Source organism: Pleurodeles waltl, chromosome 2_2, assembly GCF_031143425.1.
Source record: "Pleurodeles waltl isolate 20211129_DDA chromosome 2_2, aPleWal1.hap1.20221129, whole genome shotgun sequence".
Classification (NCBI taxonomy): Eukaryota; Metazoa; Chordata; class Amphibia; order Caudata; family Salamandridae; genus Pleurodeles; species Pleurodeles waltl.
Genome location: NC_090439.1, coordinates 824893998 through 824914761, shown reverse-complemented (window position 1 = coordinate 824914761; position 20764 = coordinate 824893998). Strand labels below are relative to the sequence as shown.

At 42.4% G+C, this 20764-nt stretch overlaps 1 protein-coding gene across 1 annotated transcript in view; it reads left to right on the top strand.

Moving 5' to 3' along the window:
• Window positions 1-20078, top strand: part of CALB1 (calbindin 1) — a 154306-nt gene extending 134228 nt beyond the window's left edge. The window contains exons 7-11 of the mRNA XM_069220451.1: window positions 581-636; window positions 6884-6923; window positions 10871-10924; window positions 18173-18244; window positions 18619-20078. Coding sequence (XP_069076552.1) covers window positions 581-636; window positions 6884-6923; window positions 10871-10924; window positions 18173-18244; window positions 18619-18732 — 336 coding nt within the window. The 3' untranslated portion in view covers window positions 18733-20078. The remainder of the gene's footprint in view (window positions 1-580; window positions 637-6883; window positions 6924-10870; window positions 10925-18172; window positions 18245-18618) is intronic.
• Window positions 20079-20764: the final 686 nt, after the last annotated feature.

The following is a 20764-nucleotide window of genomic DNA, read 5'->3' as shown; positions in this document are numbered from 1 at the left end:
CAAGTGAATAGTTTGGGACTGGACATATGGGACCTGAATTACAAAGGTACAATTACAGTTTTGTGTAAGTTTACTCTTTGTGGTATTTACAAACTATGACTTAATAGTAAGTTTATTACTGCAGAAACTCCACAGATGGGGTGGAGAATGCCACATACAAGATAGAATATGTCTATCTTTCATGTGTGAAGTTTTCCACCCCGAATGCGGGACTCCGCAGTCACAAAATTATAAAATTCGTCATTTGTGAATACCAAAAAAAGAAAATGTAAACTTAACATGACATAACACATAGGGCCTAATTACGACCTTGGCGGATGCAATACTCCATCCCAAATGTGACAGATATCCATCTGCGGTATTACAAGTTCCTTTATATCCTATGGAACTTGTAAAACAGCGGATGGGATATCCGTCACGTTTGGGACGTAGTATTGCATCCGCCAAGGTCGTAATCAGGCCCATCCGTGATCTCCCTGTTTTAAGAAACAAAAGTTGCTTTTTCATAGTCAGTTTAATGCAAATGCAATTTAACTTTCTGGTGCATGAAGCTTAATCTATTATTATATTTTACTTTCAGCTCAGAATATTTGATTCCAATAACGATGGGAAGCTGGGATTGACAGAACTTGCCAGGTAGGCTACCTCTTGTGATACACTGGCCTCACACAAGGTCTTTGCAGATTCAGCCAGTTCAAGGTCCTTCTAATCTCATCCTTTCACAGGCACCTTTCCCTTGTTCTGCAACTGCTGTGCTATCCGTGTCATATGATACCGACTTTATGTTTGCTGCTACAGATTTAAGGATTTTTCAAGGCCCTAAACTGACCCTGACACAAGAAACGATAAATCCAGATTCGCCCTCGCAGGGTTATTACCGTAATCCAATAAGAGTGTGTAGGAGTGAGCAGGTGGTAAGGCTGCAGTTAGTATCTCGAGGCGTATACATTACAAGCTAAGAAACCAAATGTTAGAATTCAGAAGATAATGAAGTTCTACATCCCTAGAGAAGATCACATATATTATTAACCTGTATAATGGAATACATTTAAAATGTGACAATCTTTGACTTTGCTATTTAACCTTGCCAAGGTGGTTGTTGGATAATTTTCGTTGACTGGACACTGGGCATCTTATATTTATAGTTTTTCGCAGGGTTATAAAGGTAGGGAGGCAAAAATGTGTAGCTATTACATTGCACTTTAAATAGCAGGAGGTGTTTCAATAAGAGTTCAGGCATTCATGAAGGGGAGGGAAAGAATACTTAGTAAAGAATGAGATGATATAAATACTGTACAGCCCTGATCAAGGGCATGCCAGGGTTAAAAAAAATCAACTTCATAGAAAAGAAACTTTGAACTGCAAAAAAGATGGAGACTCTAATGCTGTAGAGCACAATAACACATTAACAGTACGTACAATCAAAAGTAATGGGAGGGAAAGAAGCAGTGAGGAGGGCTTTACAAAAGAGTCACACAGAGCAGAAGGTACGTTCATCGCAGGCTCAGTGCCAAGGACAATTGGGAGGGGAGTTGAGTGGTGATCAGTACCTATTTGAGTCATATATAAATGTCAGGTTCGATGGAGTTAAGTGAAGGTAAAGTGGGAACAGAGGGCAGTTCCATGGACTGTGGGCATTTGATGAGAAAGAAGGCTTGGAAGCACGGTGTGATACTTAAAAAAACATGGATTTTAAGGCGCAGCATTTGAGGACCACACAAGGTTCTTCCTTGACTCCCAAAAAGGGTATAGTTTTCAGCTTTATAGTGAGGACATACTGGATATTATTAGTCAAACTAGCCCATTTGTAGAAGCATTTGGTATCAAAGGTAATAATGAGCATTTCTTTCTAGATTCCCTACTTATTCACAGCGGGATATAAATGTGCTTATCAAGAGCAGATGAAGATGCACCAAACCACTAATGTATACATTCATGAGCCTTATAAAAATACATCCTTAAACAGACATGAACATTGTGTTGCTGTACACACAAAAATATCTAATTTATTTTATGCCATCAATTTAGATATTTTACATAAGATCAAACATTTATATTAAAACATTCCATACATTGTCCCCTTATTGATGCATCTTTAAACTTCAACCAGAATTATTACACATAATTAAAAAACTGTTTTCACCCCGTTTAAAAATCATACATGAAATCCAATACCAAAAATTACTTTGACTTTCATTGATCAAACTGCTTCTTTCAGTTACGCTACCCATTAATTTACTCACTTCCGGTTTCCTAAGCTCCAGAAAATCATGTTTAATATTGAGTGAGCTGGCAGCCAATGCTTTTTGCAGCAGTCTGCGTACACCGCTTCACATTACATAGCATGCTGATCACTTTAAATGTAGGCTTGCATTACCCTGCAAATCCTCCTGCATGAACTCTTGAAATTGTCTTCTTCTCTGCTTCTATTTCCTCCTCATCTAATGGATCATCCCATCTCTGATCACTTCTCCTTACTTGCTCATTCTCTCTTCCTTGTTCTTCATCTGCTTCTGTTTCCCTCCTTCTAACTTTTTTCACTGTGATTTTTCCGGGCCTCTTGGCTACTCTTCTTATTGCTTTCCCTTTAGTTGAATATTTGTATCAATTTTTCTTTAAAAAAATATCCTTATTTCTAATACTGTGTCTGATTCACCAACACTCGTATGAGTTTTAAATAATTTAAAAACCTACTAATAAACCTCCTGAACCCTGGCTTACTCCTGAAATGTCTTCATCACATAGGTCAATGCTTTAAAAATGGTGCTTTTACCTACTCAATGAAGAAATTGCAGAGTTAGTTCAAAAGATGGTTCTATTAAAATAAAGTTCTATTAATCTCTAGGGTATTCTATAATTCATCTTACTCTGCAGTGCAGTAGTTTTGGACATGCTAAGCAAATTCTAAAGCTGCCAAGATGGCTTATTCAATCAATCAAGGATTTGTAAAGTGCATTACTCACCCGTGAGGGTCTCAAGGTGCTGAGGAGGGAAGGGGGGAGAAATTAGGGGGAGGGTGGTGCTGTTACTACCTCAACAGCCAGGTCTTGAGAAGTTTCCTGAAGATAAGGAGGTCTTTGGTCTAGCGCAGGTGGGTGGAAAGAGTGTTCCACGTTTTGTCGGCGAGGTGCGAGAATGATCTACCGCCGGTTGTAGTTCTGCGGATGCGTGGGACGGTTGCAAGGGCGAGGTTGGTGGAGCAGAGATGCCGGGACGGGGTGTAGAAGGAGAGTCGTCTGTTGAGGTATTCTAGTCCGGTGTTGTGCAGTGCTTGGGTGAGGAGTTTGAAGGTGATTCTCTTGTTGACTGGGAGCCAGTGCAGGTTTTTCAGGTGGTGTGAGGTGGCAATGGCGGGGGATGTCCAGGATAAGGCGTGCTGAGGCATTCTGGATGCGTTGCAGCCTCTTTTGGAGTTTGGCCTTGGTTCCTGCATAGAGGGCATAGCCGTAGTCCAATTTGCTGATTACGAGGGCTTGGGTGACTGTTTTTCTGGTTTCTGTGTGTATCCTTTTGTATATCTTTCGGAGTATGCGGAGGGTGTAGAAGCAGGATTGAAGCTTATTGATATAACACTGGCTGTTGGCATGAGTGGCGGTCTCTGTCAAAAGATCACATCATTGCCAAGTTGTTGAAGAATCCACCCTTCTGTGATTAGTAAATTGAGTGCCTTCAGTTTGATAATGATAAAAGGTATAATTTACAGCACTTAGATAAAGCAGTCAAGCAGGTGTGAAGTGCTGTAAACAATCAAGCTATTCTTTTTATTATTATGTGGAGATGATTATTCAATTAGACCAAGCAGCACACTTGAAGATCCCAAAGAAAACATTATATGTGAACTTGACGTAAACAAGAGTAACACCTGGTCTAACAACACGTCTGCACTGAACCATTTACTACTAATGAATGGCATTCATCGGGCTGTTGAAACCAGCCTTGTGAATGTTCTTCTCAACAAAAAGTTTATATAAACCAGTTTGTTCCCTCCACCCCTACATCGTATCCTTTCTTGGTTTCTTGAATAATCCATTTTCTCTTTACAGGGGGTTCCCTCCATACAATCTCGTCTTGTTTCTGTGTCCTTGTCTTTTTGTCTCCCACACAGTAACTAAACTCTGCATCTCACATTACTTTACAGTTTTTTTTCAATTTACTGGGGGTTCCTCTAGGAAACTCTTTACTTTTTGTTTTTCACTATTCCCGCCCCTGCCCTGCTCCCTTCTACTGACAGAGAGGCACTAGCTCCTCCATCCTTGTTGTTCGTGAAAGCTTGAATATCCCCCTTATCACCTTTTCCCTACCCATCTAGTCTTGCATTTGCTTGCTTTATACAGTGCTTAATTTGTAAATAAAAACGTGCCTTGCCCAAAGCTCTCCTATTAAACATGCGGCTACCTCAATTAAAAGTGCGAGCAGGGAATACTGAGGCAACGTAGTTCTGAAGCCATCTCGGGCCTCTTCAATCAATTTAAAGCCACTCCTTGGCCTTTCAGCTCACTCTTTCAGCTTTCTGCTTTCTCCCATTGTGATGTTTTTTTGTTTTTCTCTTCCTCCGTCTTTCCCATATGTGTCTTTTGCTTGAAGTAAATGTTTGAGGCAGAAAAAAAAAAAGTGCCGGCCCTCAAAAATAAGTGCATGTGCTCTGCACCGGAAACAACAAGCACAAATTAAGCATTGGCTTTAACGTGTTTCGCTTTATCCTCAATGAGTCTCTTTCTCTGCTTCTTACTTTTCTATTTTCTCTGCTCTTTCCTTCTAGGTCACTGTAGACATAGAAAAAAAACTTCATAACCGTTTTTTTTCTTTACCCACTTTATCCATGTTTTTAAATTAAATACTCTTACAATTCCAAATAATTTAGGATTTGTAAGAAGGTTTTAATTTTTTTAATAGAATATGGATCCGGGATTCTAACCTTGGATCTAGTATATTTTTTTCTATGACATTTTTAACATTTCAAGGAAATTGCTTTGCCTCATAAAGCCAATTTAAGAAAATGGAGTTCTATCTGCCTTAATTTGTCAGAATTATTTTAGAAATTTGTCTGTGTGAAGTAAAGCAAGAGAGAAAACAGTGTTGCTGGTTCTGTGAGGCAGAAAAGAAAGTAAATATGGCAGTAGGAATATCAAAACCGAAGGAGGATAAGCTTAATTAGCTTGCAACATAACAAGTAAAATAAAGGCAGACACGTTTGAAAAACAGACAGTTACCAAAGTCACAAGTGAAATAAAAATGAGTCTTCTCTTAAATTAGACACTAGTGCGTAGGCTAAGAAGATATATTGTCACTGGAGAGCACTTTTCTCTTGGTATGGTAGATAAATCAGTTAGAGCTTTTGGTTTTGTGCTTGTGGGACAGCATGCTTTGTGATACGTCTTTGAGATATGTGGCACAAGAAGGCTTTCCTACTTCGAGTCATACCTCCTCCTGCTCCCAGGGACACCATGACCAAGTAGAGCCAGAACTCATCTGGTACCACAGCTTATAGAGAAGGACCTACCAGCCTTCATGATGTAATAAATCAATCACACATTGTGGCTCCTTATGTCTCGCCTGCAGACACATTTATATGTCTGTTGCTGATTGGCTTATCGTGTACAATATGCTTTGTATCAGCCTATTGCTCATCATTGGTTGGCTTTCTTGTCAAACTTGTTTGCTTGCTTCTTAGGTGATGGTTTCCCTTTTTAGGGTCGAGCCTGCGTTGCATGCGCTCGCGCATGCGTATCGCAGCAAGACGCTTTAGGGTTTAGAAAAGGGCTTGGAGCCCTGTCGACTTCACGTCAGTGTTTTTCATTGGTTCATGGGCTTGCCTAATAAAATCTGCTTGCTTTCATTAGTCGAAGGCATGCATACGTCATGCCTTTTCCGGTGGCTAGCCCTCCTCCAGCGCATCGACCAAGTACAGAAAACATGCGAGGCTCGCTGTTTTCTGTCTGGCTCGTGGACTACTTTTTCTCTAATTTACTAGCGCGATTTCGCTTGGCAGAAGTCGAGCGCTTTACATAGTTAACTGCACTTTTTCGGGTTACGTACATAAATGCACTTTTGCCGATAGGTGAAAAGTCGGGTTAGGAGTTTACAACGCTATCAGCTCTAACATGAGCAAACGCGAGACCCGTTGCATTGTAAATGCTTGTTCATCTTGTGGTTGTCCTTCCCCTACAGGATAGTTTCTTTACTATCATTTTGATTGGATCATTTGTATACGTGCATGGCTGGCAACAGGAGGCTACTTGTTTATTTTTATTTTTTCAGCACTTCATGGCTGTGCATGTTTTCTTGCTCCCTTTCCTGTGTGCGGCTTCCCTTCTCACATCTCTGCCCCACACACTCTTTGTATTACTCCACCCCAGCTAGTCTGTTGCTTCTCATGCCTCACCGGGTACCACTCGGAATATTTCTTCTGCTTTTCATCTACCCCACCTACTCTGCTACCCACCCACTTATACGTGCTAATCTTGTTTACCCCTATGGTTGTTCTTCAGCCCTTCCCATCTTGTTTTGCAACAGACAGATTAATATATACAGTTTTAAGATTTCTGTGTTCACTGCAAAGTGCGTTGCCTATTATAACAAGTTGCTAACATGCTTACTCTTATTTAAAACAATTCCATTAGACAGAATAACGCATTTAAATTAAAGTGGATAAAAAAAAAGTGCGTAGTATATATTACTATCTGTATATCAACCAGCATGCCTGGGCATTCATGCGCTAAGCACACACATCAATCTGGAAATGTAGGTAACTTGCATTGTATTTTATCTTAGACCAAATAAGGTAAATCATCTCGGCCAAGAAGGTTTGTACATTTTGTGGCACATTTCGTTTTTTAAATGTTCATGGCTGTTAAAATTGTATTTGTTCATGTTCACTCTTAAGGTTACTACCAGTGCAAGAAAACTTCCTCCTTAAATTTCAGGTATGTGTTCTTATACTGTCATTTATTAAAATTTGAAATCTAGTAAAACAGTATTTTGTAAGTGATCCAATAGTGCACTTGACTGTTCAAACTGAAACACCAAGCCACAGTATTGTGGGTACGCATATCAAACACGACAATACATTTGCGATGTCACCAACATACTTGGTCACCTGCAGGCATCATCCTTTAGAGCAGGAAACCATTTGAGGGAAGTAGACTTCCTCAAACCTCTACTCCGTCCTCTATTATATACCTGGACACCTTTGAATCATCCAGAGATGGATAACTAAATCCAACCAATGTACCAAGTACACTGGCTGCCTGTGCACAAGAGATGTAAGTTTAAGGTCCTCACTGCCACTTTCAAAGCCCTCCACAACATCAGACCCAACGTTACTAACCACAGACTCTCCTTCCACCGGCCCACCAGAGAGCTCTGATCAACAAACCTCACCCAAATCCCGAGATATTGTTGCAGCCACAATGGTGGTCGCACCTTCTCCTATCTCGCCGCAAAATCTGGAACGACCTACAAACACACCTGCTGACCATGCACAACCTCATAGAATTCAGGAGAAAGCTCAAAACATGGTTCTTTGAGGAATAACCAACCAGCTCGCAGCAACGAAACACTTAGCACCTGGATACCCCCTGGGGTGATAAGCCGTGGTCTATAAATCGTTTTGGATTTGGATACTTACTCAAAACCCATATGTACAAAAGCTTCCATTAGCAATAAGAGCAGAAAATTAGAACCCCTAAAACCTGTGAACTACAAATTGAGAGTTATCACTCTTACATTAACCAGTTCTGCTGCTCCATTATACCATTATCCCATCCACTGCATGCAACCTCAAAGAAGACAACCCTTCACCTCTCCTGAGATTATAACTTTATTTTATGTAACACTTCTACAGTTTCTAAGTGCTGCAAATCACAGATGTAACTATTAACCACTTTTTGATACTCAATTTAATGACCTTGAAAGGATGGAAGGTTGGGTCTCACTTGCCTGGATCTTAATTTATAGCCTTCAGATCACTGCATTTGTCAGCACTGAACATTCAGCTCTGAGTCATCGCCTCCGCAGCATTAACATATCCTCCTAAATTGGAGATAACCCACTCTAGTCTCTCTGCCCACACTTGCCTCACTGTTGCCTATATTTATGTCCTTCCTGCCTCTACAACAATCCTGTTAATTCTTACAAACATCCTAACAGTTCCATCCTTTGTTCACTGCAATTCCTAAAGATTGTATATTCTTTAATGCATCTCTTTCTCCTCTATGTCCCCCACACAACCTTTACTCATACCGCAGACAACAAAACCTTCCAGTGACATGTCCGACCCACACAGCCCCATTCATTCAGGCCTTTCCCCCTTATGCAATACCTTAAATCTAACCCACACATGCAAAGCTTCTAGTCCTACCATTGCTAAAGAAACCTACAACTGGCCCCTTCTCGATCTCTAACAGCTATTATCATAGCTTCCTTTGTTCTCCAAACTGTGGTACACCTCTGTTCTCAGCATCCTTCACTCTGGTAGCTGAGTTTGTCATTACGTTGAGTCAGCTGTCATGCATGCTTTTAAGTTCATCACTTGCCTATCTTCTCATTTTCTTGGTAGTGTATAACAACTTTGATAACCTCAGGGTGACCTAATATGTTACTATCCTATCTCTCAAATCATTGCTCTCGTAATTTTTGTTCCTCACCCCCTCCTTTTAAGGCTCAGCCCTTAAACTGATCCATTTCGCTAGTATGCTGCTCGATTGTCTCCGATTAGCTGCTGCTGTGCGGATGCAGGTACTAAATACTTGCAAAATCTGCTCCACCGTCCTATCTACACAGCATATTTAGGATGAATAGTCTTGTAAAGAGAAAAATCAATTACTGTGACGTGGTGCTACCAGTCCAACTTTGTAGAAAATATGTCCATTGAACAAGAGCAGAAAGGTCACCACATGTACGCTCTTCAACTACCACCCACTATCGTCAAGAGCCTGGCTGCTTCTCCATGGAGGAACGAGCCCTCTTATTTAGTTAATCAATGTCATCTATAACTCGGGTTTTATGTAGATCACACGAATACTAACTAAATGTACTACTGCTCAGAACCTTGTACACCAAGGCGAAACCCTTAAGTTTCTCTAAAACCATTTTGTACGTTTTCCCGATGTTGACCCCTTAGCCTGCTTAGGTACTTCATTGAAGCACTTTTGCCTTCTTTCTGCAGACAACAACTTCTCTCCCACTGTTGAAGACAACTCTAGACGCTCACCTATTTTAAAAAAAATGCCTTATTGCTGCAGCTCTCCCTTGATGTTATGGTCCTTTGTCTTAGGAATTTGCCTCATATAAATGGGGGAATATCACTATGCGCTTTAAGCTTCTGTTGTCACTGTTAGGTTCTGTTGGACAATCATCTATTTGACTTTGTATGTGTCCACCCACACTTTTGCAGTGTGCCTATTTGACAGCATTTCTACGAGAAGTGGTAATCAATAAATTACTTCTCAAGCTGCGAAGAAGCTGGGCTCCCCAGCCAACAGGTACTGATTATCAATTCTTCATGATATGGGCAGTCCAACAGGCAGATTGCTCCATCCACTGCTGCAGAGTATCAACCGTTGATGTTGTAGTCTGGGAATAGGCCGCTCCAGTCTGGAAGCTTTTATTCAGTCTATTGGGCGTGATTCCTGACAAGGGAAAGTATATGAGTTTGTTAGCGTACCTAAGTTTCACTGGCATCCATGGTCTTGGTATGACATTTCTACATATGCAATAGTACATCATAATGGAGTACTAGAGTGCACGTGCATGTCCACATTTTGTGAATTGCTTGCACTCACGAATTTATAACGTGCAGGTTAAACTTTCAAGTTTGAATGCGCAGGGGCATTTTTCGAATCAGACTTTAGTCTCTGCTGTTCAGCAAGCAGCACAATTTAACTTTACAACTGTTTGTTTAAATAATCAGGCTGCCTTGAATCCTGTCAGGCCTGTGTTTAAAGGATCTTCATTTCCACCAACCAAATAGGATTTTTTACAGAGCAACAGGTCTAAATACTTACTGGGTTCGAAATGGGAAATTTCCTCATTAGTATTTGTTGTCCCAGTCCATGCGTGATGAAGTATGTCTTGATACACAGATTTTATCTATCTTACTCAATTTTTTTTTTAAAACAAAGCTTCCCTAGGCTTTTCATAACCTGGTAGGACCTATGTGCCGCTATCAACACATAGAACATGTACTTGTAAAGTGCAGGTTCATCCCTTGGGACATCTTGGCACTGAATAATAGCTATATGATGTTACACAAATGAATGGTACTCATTTTATCGACATCGGAAAAATGAAAGGTTAAACCCCCCGGCATCTGAACCTGTGGCCATGAGATCAAACACAGGTTTATGGAGTGGATGCATTGGTCCACTGAGCCACAGATCTGGTCTACCTCTTCCTGTGTGACATAAACCAGGATTCTACCCTCACCCCTGCCGGAATATTAAGCATTTCTTTGAGCATCCAGTGTTTTTTTCTTACATATGGCTAAAAAGGAACACAGTACTGTGATGAGAAAAGCCAGGACTCAGAGTAATGATGACCAGTAAGTAAATTAGGGCGTTAATCAGACCTGTGCTGTTTGTGTTTATTGTTTTACTCTTGTCAAAGCACGAATACATATTTACACAAATCCTTTAACACATGCTTCAGTTCAAATTGTATTTTCCAGCGTGCTAAATTATTTCATTGCTTTTAAAATTCACACCATCTAGTAGCTCACCTTCATTTTTGTTTTGAGGGTCTTTTTAATTGTTAATCTGAAAAATCAGAAACATGAAAAAAATGTCATGCTACTTCATTTGACCAGAGGACATTTCATGAAAGTATGTAATAGTGCTTTTCTAACACCATTTCTAAATGTCTTTTTCTGCAGGGAGTCAAAATGTGTGGGAAAGAATTTAATAAAGCCTTTGAGCTATATGACCAGGTATGTGTATTTGGCATTGCTTCAGTATAACAGAACCTTGCTTCTTATTTGGAATGTAGCCGTTTTAAACGTACAAATTATTTGTTAATGTGAAGTGGCAGGACAGCGAATGCATCAGGTTTGACTGGTGTTCATGAGCAAAAGGGGCATTGTCCTGCCACCCTCCAGGGTGAGGCAAGAACAGAGAAATAAACACAGAGCAGCTGAAAATAAGTCACTGCCTTGAGACAGTATGCTGAATCTCCTGGGTAAACTCTAGTGAACTTTGCAGTTGTCCTACTGCACAAGTGACAGCCCAGCGATTGCTTCGACCTGCAGGCACAAGCTACAACAGTGACATCATATGAGAGGGAGTGCTGAATTAGAAAGCAAGTGATCTGGTTGCTTTTGGGGTGCATACACAGTGGCCCTGCGAGGAGTTACAAAACTCCATCCACTTGAGTGGCAGGGGTGCGGCAGGCCGATAAGGACAAGGAGGGAGTGGGTAGCAACAATTTGTTGGTTATCACAGAGGGCCAGGCTGTGAAGGGGTTCAGGGGATGCTCTCCTAGAAGTAATATGTGTTTAGTACTGCATTGTTTTCACTTTGAAAAAAAAACATTATTGAGTTGAGCAGACTAAGGGGGTCATTCTGACCCTGGCGGCCGGTGACCGCCAGGGTCACTGACCACGGGAGCACCGCCAACAGGCTGGCGGTGCTCCCGAGGGCATTCTGACCGCGGCGGTTCAGCTGCGGCCAGAAAGGGTAAACCGGCGGTCTTCCGCCGGTTTACCACTGCCCTACAGAATCCTCCATGGCGTGGCGGAGCGCGCTCCGCCGCCATGGGGATTCTGACCCCCCCTACCGCCATCCTGTTCCTGGCGGGTCTCCCGCCAGGAACAGGATGGCGGTAGGGGGTGCCGCGGGGCCCCTGGGGGCCCCACAAAGTATTTCAGTGTCTGCAATGCAGACACTGAAATACGCGACGGGTGCCACTGCACCCGTCGCACCCCTGCAACTCCGCCGGCTCCATTCGGAGCCGGCATCCTCGTTGCAGGGGCATTTCCGCTGGGCCGGCGGGCGCTCTTTTGGAGAGCGCCCGCCGGCCCAGCGGAAATGTAAGAATGGCTGCCGCGGTCTTTTGACCGCGGTGCGGTCATTTGGCGGCGGGACTTTGGCGGGCGGCCTCCGCCGCCCGCCAAAGTCAAAATCAGGCCCTAAGTGTCCCTTATCGACTGTAGAGGCTCAAGAGAGGGAAGCAACCAGCTGAGGACAGAAATTGCACTAGTTCACTAAGTGGGCAGGTAAGCATCTGTCTGCATCAGGGGCATTGTCTACCCCCTTGCTTTAGCAGCTACTGTGGGGTGGGGACCTTGATGGGCCTGTTCTGTCTGCAGATTGGCAGACAAAGGCTCATAATTAACTTGGGAGGGAGAGTGAGTGGATTGGTGGGTGGATGGATGGATGAAATGGTGGATGGATAGATGCATGGATGAATGAGTGAAAGGGTGGACATAAGAATGGAAGATTGAAAGGCAGGGGGTGTATGAGTGAAAGGGAGAATGCATGGATGGATGGATTGAAAGAATGGGTTGATGGATGATGAGAGAAATAATGGATGGATGGTAGAGTGAGTAAAAGGATGGATGGATAGATGAGTGGAAGGGTAAATGGATAGATAAGTGGATGAATGAATGGTTGGATGGATGGAGTGAAAGTATAGCTGGATCGGCAAAAGGATGGATGAGTGAAAGGATGTATGGAAAGATGGATGAGTGAAATGCAGGGTAGATGATGTCTGGATGAAAGGATGGGTGGATGACTGGAAGGGTGAATTGATGGATGGATGACTAGATGGATAGACCAAAGAGAGTGAGAGGATGTTTGAATGGGTGGATGGACAGGATGACGGGTGGATGGATGGTTGGTGTAAGGATGGATGGCAGAGTAAAAGGGTGGCTAGACGGATGAGCCAAAGGGAGGATGATGGATGGATGGAGTGAAAGGATGGATAAATGGAGCAAAAGAATGGATGGATGAATGGATGATGGGTGATTGAATGGATGGATGGATGAATGGCTAAAGGGGGATGGATAAGTGAATGGATGGATGGTTGAGTGGATGGATTAGTTTGATAGATACTTGCCCCTAGACCAGTGGTGGTTCTCCTTTATGGGCTTCACACCTACACTACATCCTCCTTGCTTTGTGGTCCATTTGTATTGTATCAAGAATGAATAATAATTCACTCTTGATATAATAAAAATAAAATGCAGACCTGCTGTTTGGAATTCGAGCCAATGATTATGCTCCACCACTTTTAAGGGTCACCAGCCAACACTGGAACGCATGGGTAGCACTCCAAAAGGTGACATTTATAAAAAAAAGCCTGCAAAATATTAGCTAATTTCTATGGATTCGGTAAGAGGAGTTAATAATCCCATCATAATCATAAAATCCATAGGGAGACTGCAAGTGCCCTGTGTTTCACCAGGAGAGATGACTGCTTTAAGCTGCCAAAATCTCCAGGTAAAATGCCTTGGGAAAATTAGCGACTATAAAGGGAATTGGGTGCAGAATTAATGATTCTCCATAGTAACTCCTAGTTTCTCAGTGGAACTTCAGGGTATCATATGAAATCATGGTAAACCCTAACCTTCACCGAATTTTGTAGTACTTTGGGTATTGGTAATTTGGGGGACAGAGTTAATGCCTCAAACTTTAGGGCACTCATGATCATAAGACTGATATCAGCCCTCAGAGCCAACAAGGATCCCAGTTTAAACCTTCTGTCACTGCACCAGAGATAATCAAATGTCTAGATATGTTTTTCCCAGATATGTTTAATCCCCAGAGAAATACAGATATTTCGGGTGATTTCTAGGAGTTGCAGCAATAATGCCAGCCATATAATCAAGAGGCATTTGCTGCCAGAGGACATATGCAGTAATGCCCAGACAAATTATGCTTCTGCTGGTTGGCATTCAACATTTCTGAACCTGTTAAAAATACCATAGACATCATTGGTGGCAATGATGGCAATAGATCAGCCATTTCCACAATATTTTCTGGTTAGATTATACATCATGGCCTGTTTGATTTTAATATTGGGCTGCAAAGGACAGTTCATAGATTGTTGTGTATCTACAAAGGTGCTTCTGTGAGGCAACCCTGAAGCTGGCAAGGGCAGTAAATTTCCTCCCCTCACACATCAACCCACCTCGGCCCATTTTCAGGTCAAGCCTAGGCAGCATGCATGCACTGTCTTCGAGACATGCTCTATTCAGACTGTGGGGGAGGGGTACAGTGACCGAATTGCCATTTTCTTCTTCCCTTCCATTGTCCATCAAAAATGCTTGCTTGGTATTAGTTAATCCTTCCTCTTTCTCCCGCCCTTTTGTCTTTTGTGTACTCCCACAGCATCCCACCCAATTACTGATCACTTTATACGTTTGTCTTTATGTGTTTGTTTTGGAAAAACTCTTTTTTAAAACGGTTTCCTGCTTGTGTTTTGTTCTGATGGTTTTCTGCTTCTGTCTTGCTTCCGCACTTAATCTTCCTGTGCGGTGCCATCCCCACACCACCACCTCCACCTCCCACCCATCGTTGTTTGCCACTCTAAACCCCTCCTACCCGCATCCTGCTTTAGCCATTTTTTCTCAGTAAGTGCTTGTGTTTTTACAACCTTGGCCTTCTTTATATTTTCACTGTCAGATTCAAATTGGTTAATTTTTATCCTGCTTGTGTCCTGTTCTGATGGTTTCCTGCTCATGTCTTCGGCACTTAGGGGGTTATTACAACTTTGGAGGAGGTGTTAATCCGTCCCAAAAGTGACAGTAAAGTGACGGATATACCACCAGCCGTATTACGAGTCCATTATATCCTATGGAACTCGTAATACGGCTGGTGGTATATCCGTCACTTTACCGTCACTTTTGGGACGGATTAACACCTCCTCCAAAGTTGTAATAACCCCCTTAATCTCCCCATGTGGTGCCATCCCCACACCTCCACCTCCCGCTCGTCGCTGCTTGCCGCTCTAAACGCCTCGTCCCCATCCTATTTTAACCATTTTTTTCTCAGTAAGGACTCATGTTTTTATAATTTATCCATTCTTTATTTTTTCTCTGTCAGATTTGAATTCGTTATTTTTTATAACTAAACTTGAAACTCCAGTTTCTGTTTTCTTTCATCACTGTTTTGTTTACTGTGATGCATATGGAATAATATCCACCTTTAAGAGACCAATGGTTACGCCCATTGGGGGTCATTCAGCTTTCTTTGTGTTGTATGTATATGACGTGCTAGATGCCCCGCCTTTAAAGGGTGTCTTAGCACTACTCCCTTAATATTGGTTCTGCATGTTTCCTTTCATTTACGGAGGCTTTGGATCACATTCTATGTGGCAGGTCTTCTATTGAAAAATATGATGTGGATAATTGAAATCTATAAAACATAGGAATTTCTCTTGTGTCATAGAGCTCTTTCCCTTTAAGGAGAGTTGGTTCTCCTCCCCTTTTAGGGGTGTATGCATACACTCATTTAAGGGATGTTGTGATTCTCCTCCCCTTTAAGGGCTATTTGTGTGATGTCAGCGCGAGAGCGTTGAGCCTAGCTTGAGAGCCCCGTACCAGAGCCATGCTGCCCAATCGGCCCTTCAAACAGTAGTACGTCTTCAGTGAGAAGCCCTGGTGGGGCTTGAGTCCAGGACTGCTCCTCCTGCCTAGATAGATGATCTTCCACACTATGTCAGCAGTCCCCAGCCCGCATACTGCAATGTCTGTATAATCACCTAGGTTTCCTCCACATTATGGCAGTGATTTGTGTACAAAGAGACCTGCTTTGTGTGGCTGAGGGTCGATTGACCATAATCTTGTTTGCTGTTTAGCGTTGCATGCTTTTTACCAGTGTGACAAGGTCAGGACTGGTTCTGCGGGTGATTTCCTATTTGTCCAGCTCATTCACAAAATGCCTCCTAACTTCCATCTGTGGGCAACTAGTGGCATCTTGTGCAGCAGCATCTTATTAGAAAGTCTCTCACTTTTACCTACAAAGCATTTCACAAGTATCCAGCTGTACTCAAAGGTCTTCCTTTTAGCCCTCCCCATTGTTGAGGTTTTGCCGACTGGTGCATAACTTACATTTTTACTCATGTTTTGGAGCCCAGTTCATTGCAAATATTATTCTGTGGTGTGTGACTTCCTGTTAACTTACTCCTGCATCTCCAGGGCAAGCTATACCATTTGCAAATTGCACATGTGAACCACAACCTAGTCTGTAATCCTTTCTGTCCGATATACACACTTCTTCCCACCTGTAGATCACACTAGTACATCTTGAGAGGAGCCAATGTTCTGAGAAGGTGCCGGGGAGCACATGCTTTACAGGCGCAGCATTAAAACACCTGACACATAAATCAATAGTTGACAGGTTTTGTTGTGCACAGGAAAAATATGTTATTCTGCTTGAATTGCACCCCAGATGCATGCTGGGTGTCTCTGTGTGCTGAACCAATGTCTCTGTGTCTAGCACTTGTACTCCATAACATCTCTACCCATCTAGTGAAAGTGTCACCCTTGCAGTTGCTCGTAAAATCCCTGCCTTGGGAGACCAGGGACAAAACCGGTGAGAGGGTCAGTGCTAAGTTTGTAAAAGAAAGAGTGCGGGTGGATGGAGTGCTGCTCAGAAGCCTGCAGCATGAGCTATTACATGTTGGTGCACCTTATAACAAGGCAAGTAACAGAAAATAAATTTTTTAAAAAAACTTACCCATTGCAAGAACTATTGGCTCTGTTGTCATCTGGTGGGTGGACATTGCCTCTCTGAAAACCTGCCCTACTTTGAGGTTAATAAGGCTTCTTGGGAAGAGCAACCAGTGCCTCTCTCTCTTTCTCATGACTCTTTGTCAGCCCTCTCTCTCACACGCTCGTCCCGCCTCTCTTGGTTGACTTCAGGTCTTTGAGCATAGTTTCTGTCCCGTGACTTTTCAAGGTTTCCGTCCCTCAATCCCATGCTCTCCTCGTCTTCTTGGTGTGTCTCCTGCGTACACAGCCGCTCCCTCTTTATATGTTATGTGCCTGCTCTCCCATTCTTTCTCTCTTTCTCACACACTTTCTGCTCCTCTGTCTGGAGTTCCTTCGACACTTCGTGCACAAACTACCTATTCCTCTCTGTCTTCCTATCTATTCTGTACAGGTCACACCCCTATCTGTCCACAATGCCACATAATTCCACTGTGAATCAAAACACACGCGTAAGAGACTGTCGCAAATGCGAGGCCTTTTGCTTTGCAAATGCTTGTTAAACCTGGCAGCAGTTTCCTCTGACATCTCCTTAGTTGGTGGTAGCCGAAATTGCTAGAAAGGAAACCGAATGTGGGCATTAGAGGAGAAGTGGGGGATGGCAGAGGAGCAGTGAGCAGAGAAAAGCTGAGGATTTTACATTTAAAAGACTTTCGGAGAAGTGAGCAAAAGGCTGTAATAGGTCACTAGTCAAAGAGCAAAATGGGCACCGCCGGCTGTGAAGAAGGGGTGGAAAGGAAAATCTGCCATTATTCACATACAAACAGAGGTGGGAGGCAAAGCCGGTCCGCAGTGATGTGTTCAAGAAAACTATCCTACAAAATCTAAGGTTCCTGATTTGACAGTTACTACACAGCTTCCTTGTCGCAGAACTATTATTGCTTCTATTCTTAAAAGTTTTCTTTTTTGTTACATACATTTTCATTTTATATTGAACAGAACTTCACTCTAGCCCGCATTTAGAAACCAGTTCATCGCCAAGTGGGGATACCTCACTGTGATAATGTTACTGCAGTACTGAGGTGTGGTTTTAGCGTTGAACTGAGGCAATTCTGCATACACATGTAGAATAGCGTGCAGGTTTTCCTGCATTTGTGTACACAATTAAGAACAGCTTTTTGCTAGTAGTACAGTAGGCTACGGCCATCGCATGCTGTTGCACGGTATTACCAGGTTTAAGGGGAGCATGGCACACAACGGGGCTGCATGAGAAAGTAGGGTACAGGTGACAACCATCACACACCTGCCACACTCCCCACTGTGTCTCTTCAGCATGGGGAACATGGAAAAGGCACTGTGATGGCGAAGTGCAAATGATTTTATTGATAAATTCCATATAAGCTTTATTACTGATCAAGTCTGAAACTTACCGGAAAAACATGTGAGCGCTCACTGAGGGGATTAAAACACAAAGATCTACCTAGGTTTCAACGCACCCCTCTCTGTCTGTGTCTTTCTCTGGTTCAGGATGGCAGTGGGTACATTGATGAGAATGAGCTAGACGCCCTGCTGAAGGATCTGTGTGAGAAGAACAAAAAGGTAATGCATGAGGTTATTTTTGGAGATGCAAATTGGATTCTAAATGCGATTTAAAACACGTAACCCTTTTATGCAAGGAGCTAAAGATAGAGCAGTCGGCCATAATTCCTGAAGTGCACTAAGAAGTCTTAGCAATAGTAATGTGGATGTAAGTCTATAATTGCATTATTTGCGATGTAACACCAGGGATGCCTTTGGACGACTAAAACAATGATACATACTTTTAATAAAAAAATGCCAATATTGTGTGAATAGTGATATATTTGAAATTCCAAGGGTCCTTTACTGTTAACTAGCTTCCTGTACATATGCAAAGTACACTTTGATTTGTAGAATTTAAATGGATTATCAAGAATTATCTGTTCTGTTAATAGGACTTAGACAGCAACAGCATCCCTACATACAAGAAGAGCATTATGGCCCTGTCCGACGGAGGAAAGCTGTACAGAACAGAGCTGGCCCTCATCCTCTGCGCCGACGAAAACTAGGGACACGCACTTACCACCAACAGGGGACTCAACGTAGCTTCACATCAACTGTGCACTATGAGGGAGTAGGCCGTGCTTTCTTTTTATATCTGTAAATTTGATTGCAAATAGAGATACATAGCCAGGGTGTGCGGAAAATTCTTTTAGGTTTGTTTCTATACTGTTTGTAATGTACAGTTTTTGTAACAATAAGGAGAAATCAAAAGAATGTCTGCACATAGGCCACTCTGTATATTCAATAAAGAACTTTAACTTTTTTGGCTTTCTTAAACCCAATAGCGACATTGTTAAACTACATGAACTGCACCATTTCCAGGTATGGTCTCCCAGAGTTGTATTTGAAATGGTTAAGAAAAGCAAGGAGTTCACAGCCACCCTCTACCTTAGAGTTCACTAGTGGAACATAAACACAACACTGTGAGTTAGTGTCCCAATTATTCAAGAAGTTAACTATTATTTGGCATTTAGTTTAGAGAGATAGACACAGGTGTATTTAAAGAGCTATGCATCCCAAATGGTTTTACATTACCCTGTATATCCAGTGGCTCCAGCTACAAAGGACAGGACACCCTTTAAGATAGCACAGACAGGATTTGTGAAATTCAAAGGTTTAAATGTCCAGCCTTGCAATCTGCAAATGCTCCACAAGGGAGCGACTGCTCGTGGGTTTCTCCTAGCTTCCATTTTGCAGACCATTCAAACGTCTTACCACCTCGGTGCCAAATACCGGCAGGCGGGACAGATTCCCCGGTATCACGGAATGAAAGACACGCTGCCCGGGGTGGGGCACACACTTTGGATAATGCATTCTGGGTCTAACGACAGCCCTTTTTCTCCACACGTGCAGGTGTTTCTTGCAGTAGGTGTTTGGGATCACTGTTCTTTGTGTGTATCACATATTGGCATTATAGTACCAAATACATGTCTGTTTCAGCTTTAGAAAACATACACACAATGCATTAATCAGCTGCCTGGTGTCTGCATCCAATGTGATATCTGCTAACCCTTAGACCTTCACGTTTCTGGCATCTACATATGATGTGATGAGTGCCTTTTGCCAGTATTTGTTCCAGAGTTTCACAGACGCCTAAACTCATTCTGTTACTTTGATAACTGATGAATCATGGTCAGGTTACACTAATGAGGTGGCTACCATTCAGCACCGTGCATACATGTAACGTTACAACCACTCTAAAAGAGTATATAAAGTTTATACAGCCGATAAGTTTCCCATTTTACTGCTGTTTCTCACCATACGCTATGTAGCCAGCAGTTCTGCTGTCTAGTTCATGTACTTCCGATATTTCATTGTGATGAAAGCAATAAACATGTTATCCCAAAAAATAGACTCATATGTACATGTGTATTTTTGTGGTGTAACAAAATCCACACTGTAAGGTGGTCTTCATTTTTACAGTAGAGAAAGCCTTCCATACGGAGGAGCAAGAGACCAAGGGCCAGATAAAAATAAAGCGAGCTCTGAAAGAGCTTCTTTAAGGCATGGTCTCTGGCACCGCTTTGGGCTGACTGGTGTCTTAAGGGAAGAGACGGGGCAATGGTATGTGGGAAACCTAGAAAGCGGTAAATGGATGTTTCTCATTGAAATTTTAAAGGAATGTGCTGCTTTTTACAGAAAGCATATTACAACACAACATAAAAAAGCTGATCACAACAGCACAATCACACACAACACCCACAGTATAACTCAGTAACAGCACAATGCAATAATGTGGCACAAAAGCACCACTGAGCAAAAAACAGAACATCACCAAAGGTGCTAAATGATACACGATAGGACAAAGCAACAGCCCACCCACTCGACATAGCAACTTAACCCAAAACACAACAGCACAATGCAACACAAAAATACAAAACAATATCATTTCAACAAACGTAAGCAGAACAATGAGACAATAGGATATAGTAAAACAACAAATACACCATAGTATGACAGTAGCTCACTTTTACAGCAGCATAACAATGTGCCACAAAGAAATACAACATACTTTACCACCTTCAAAAACGTGCTTTC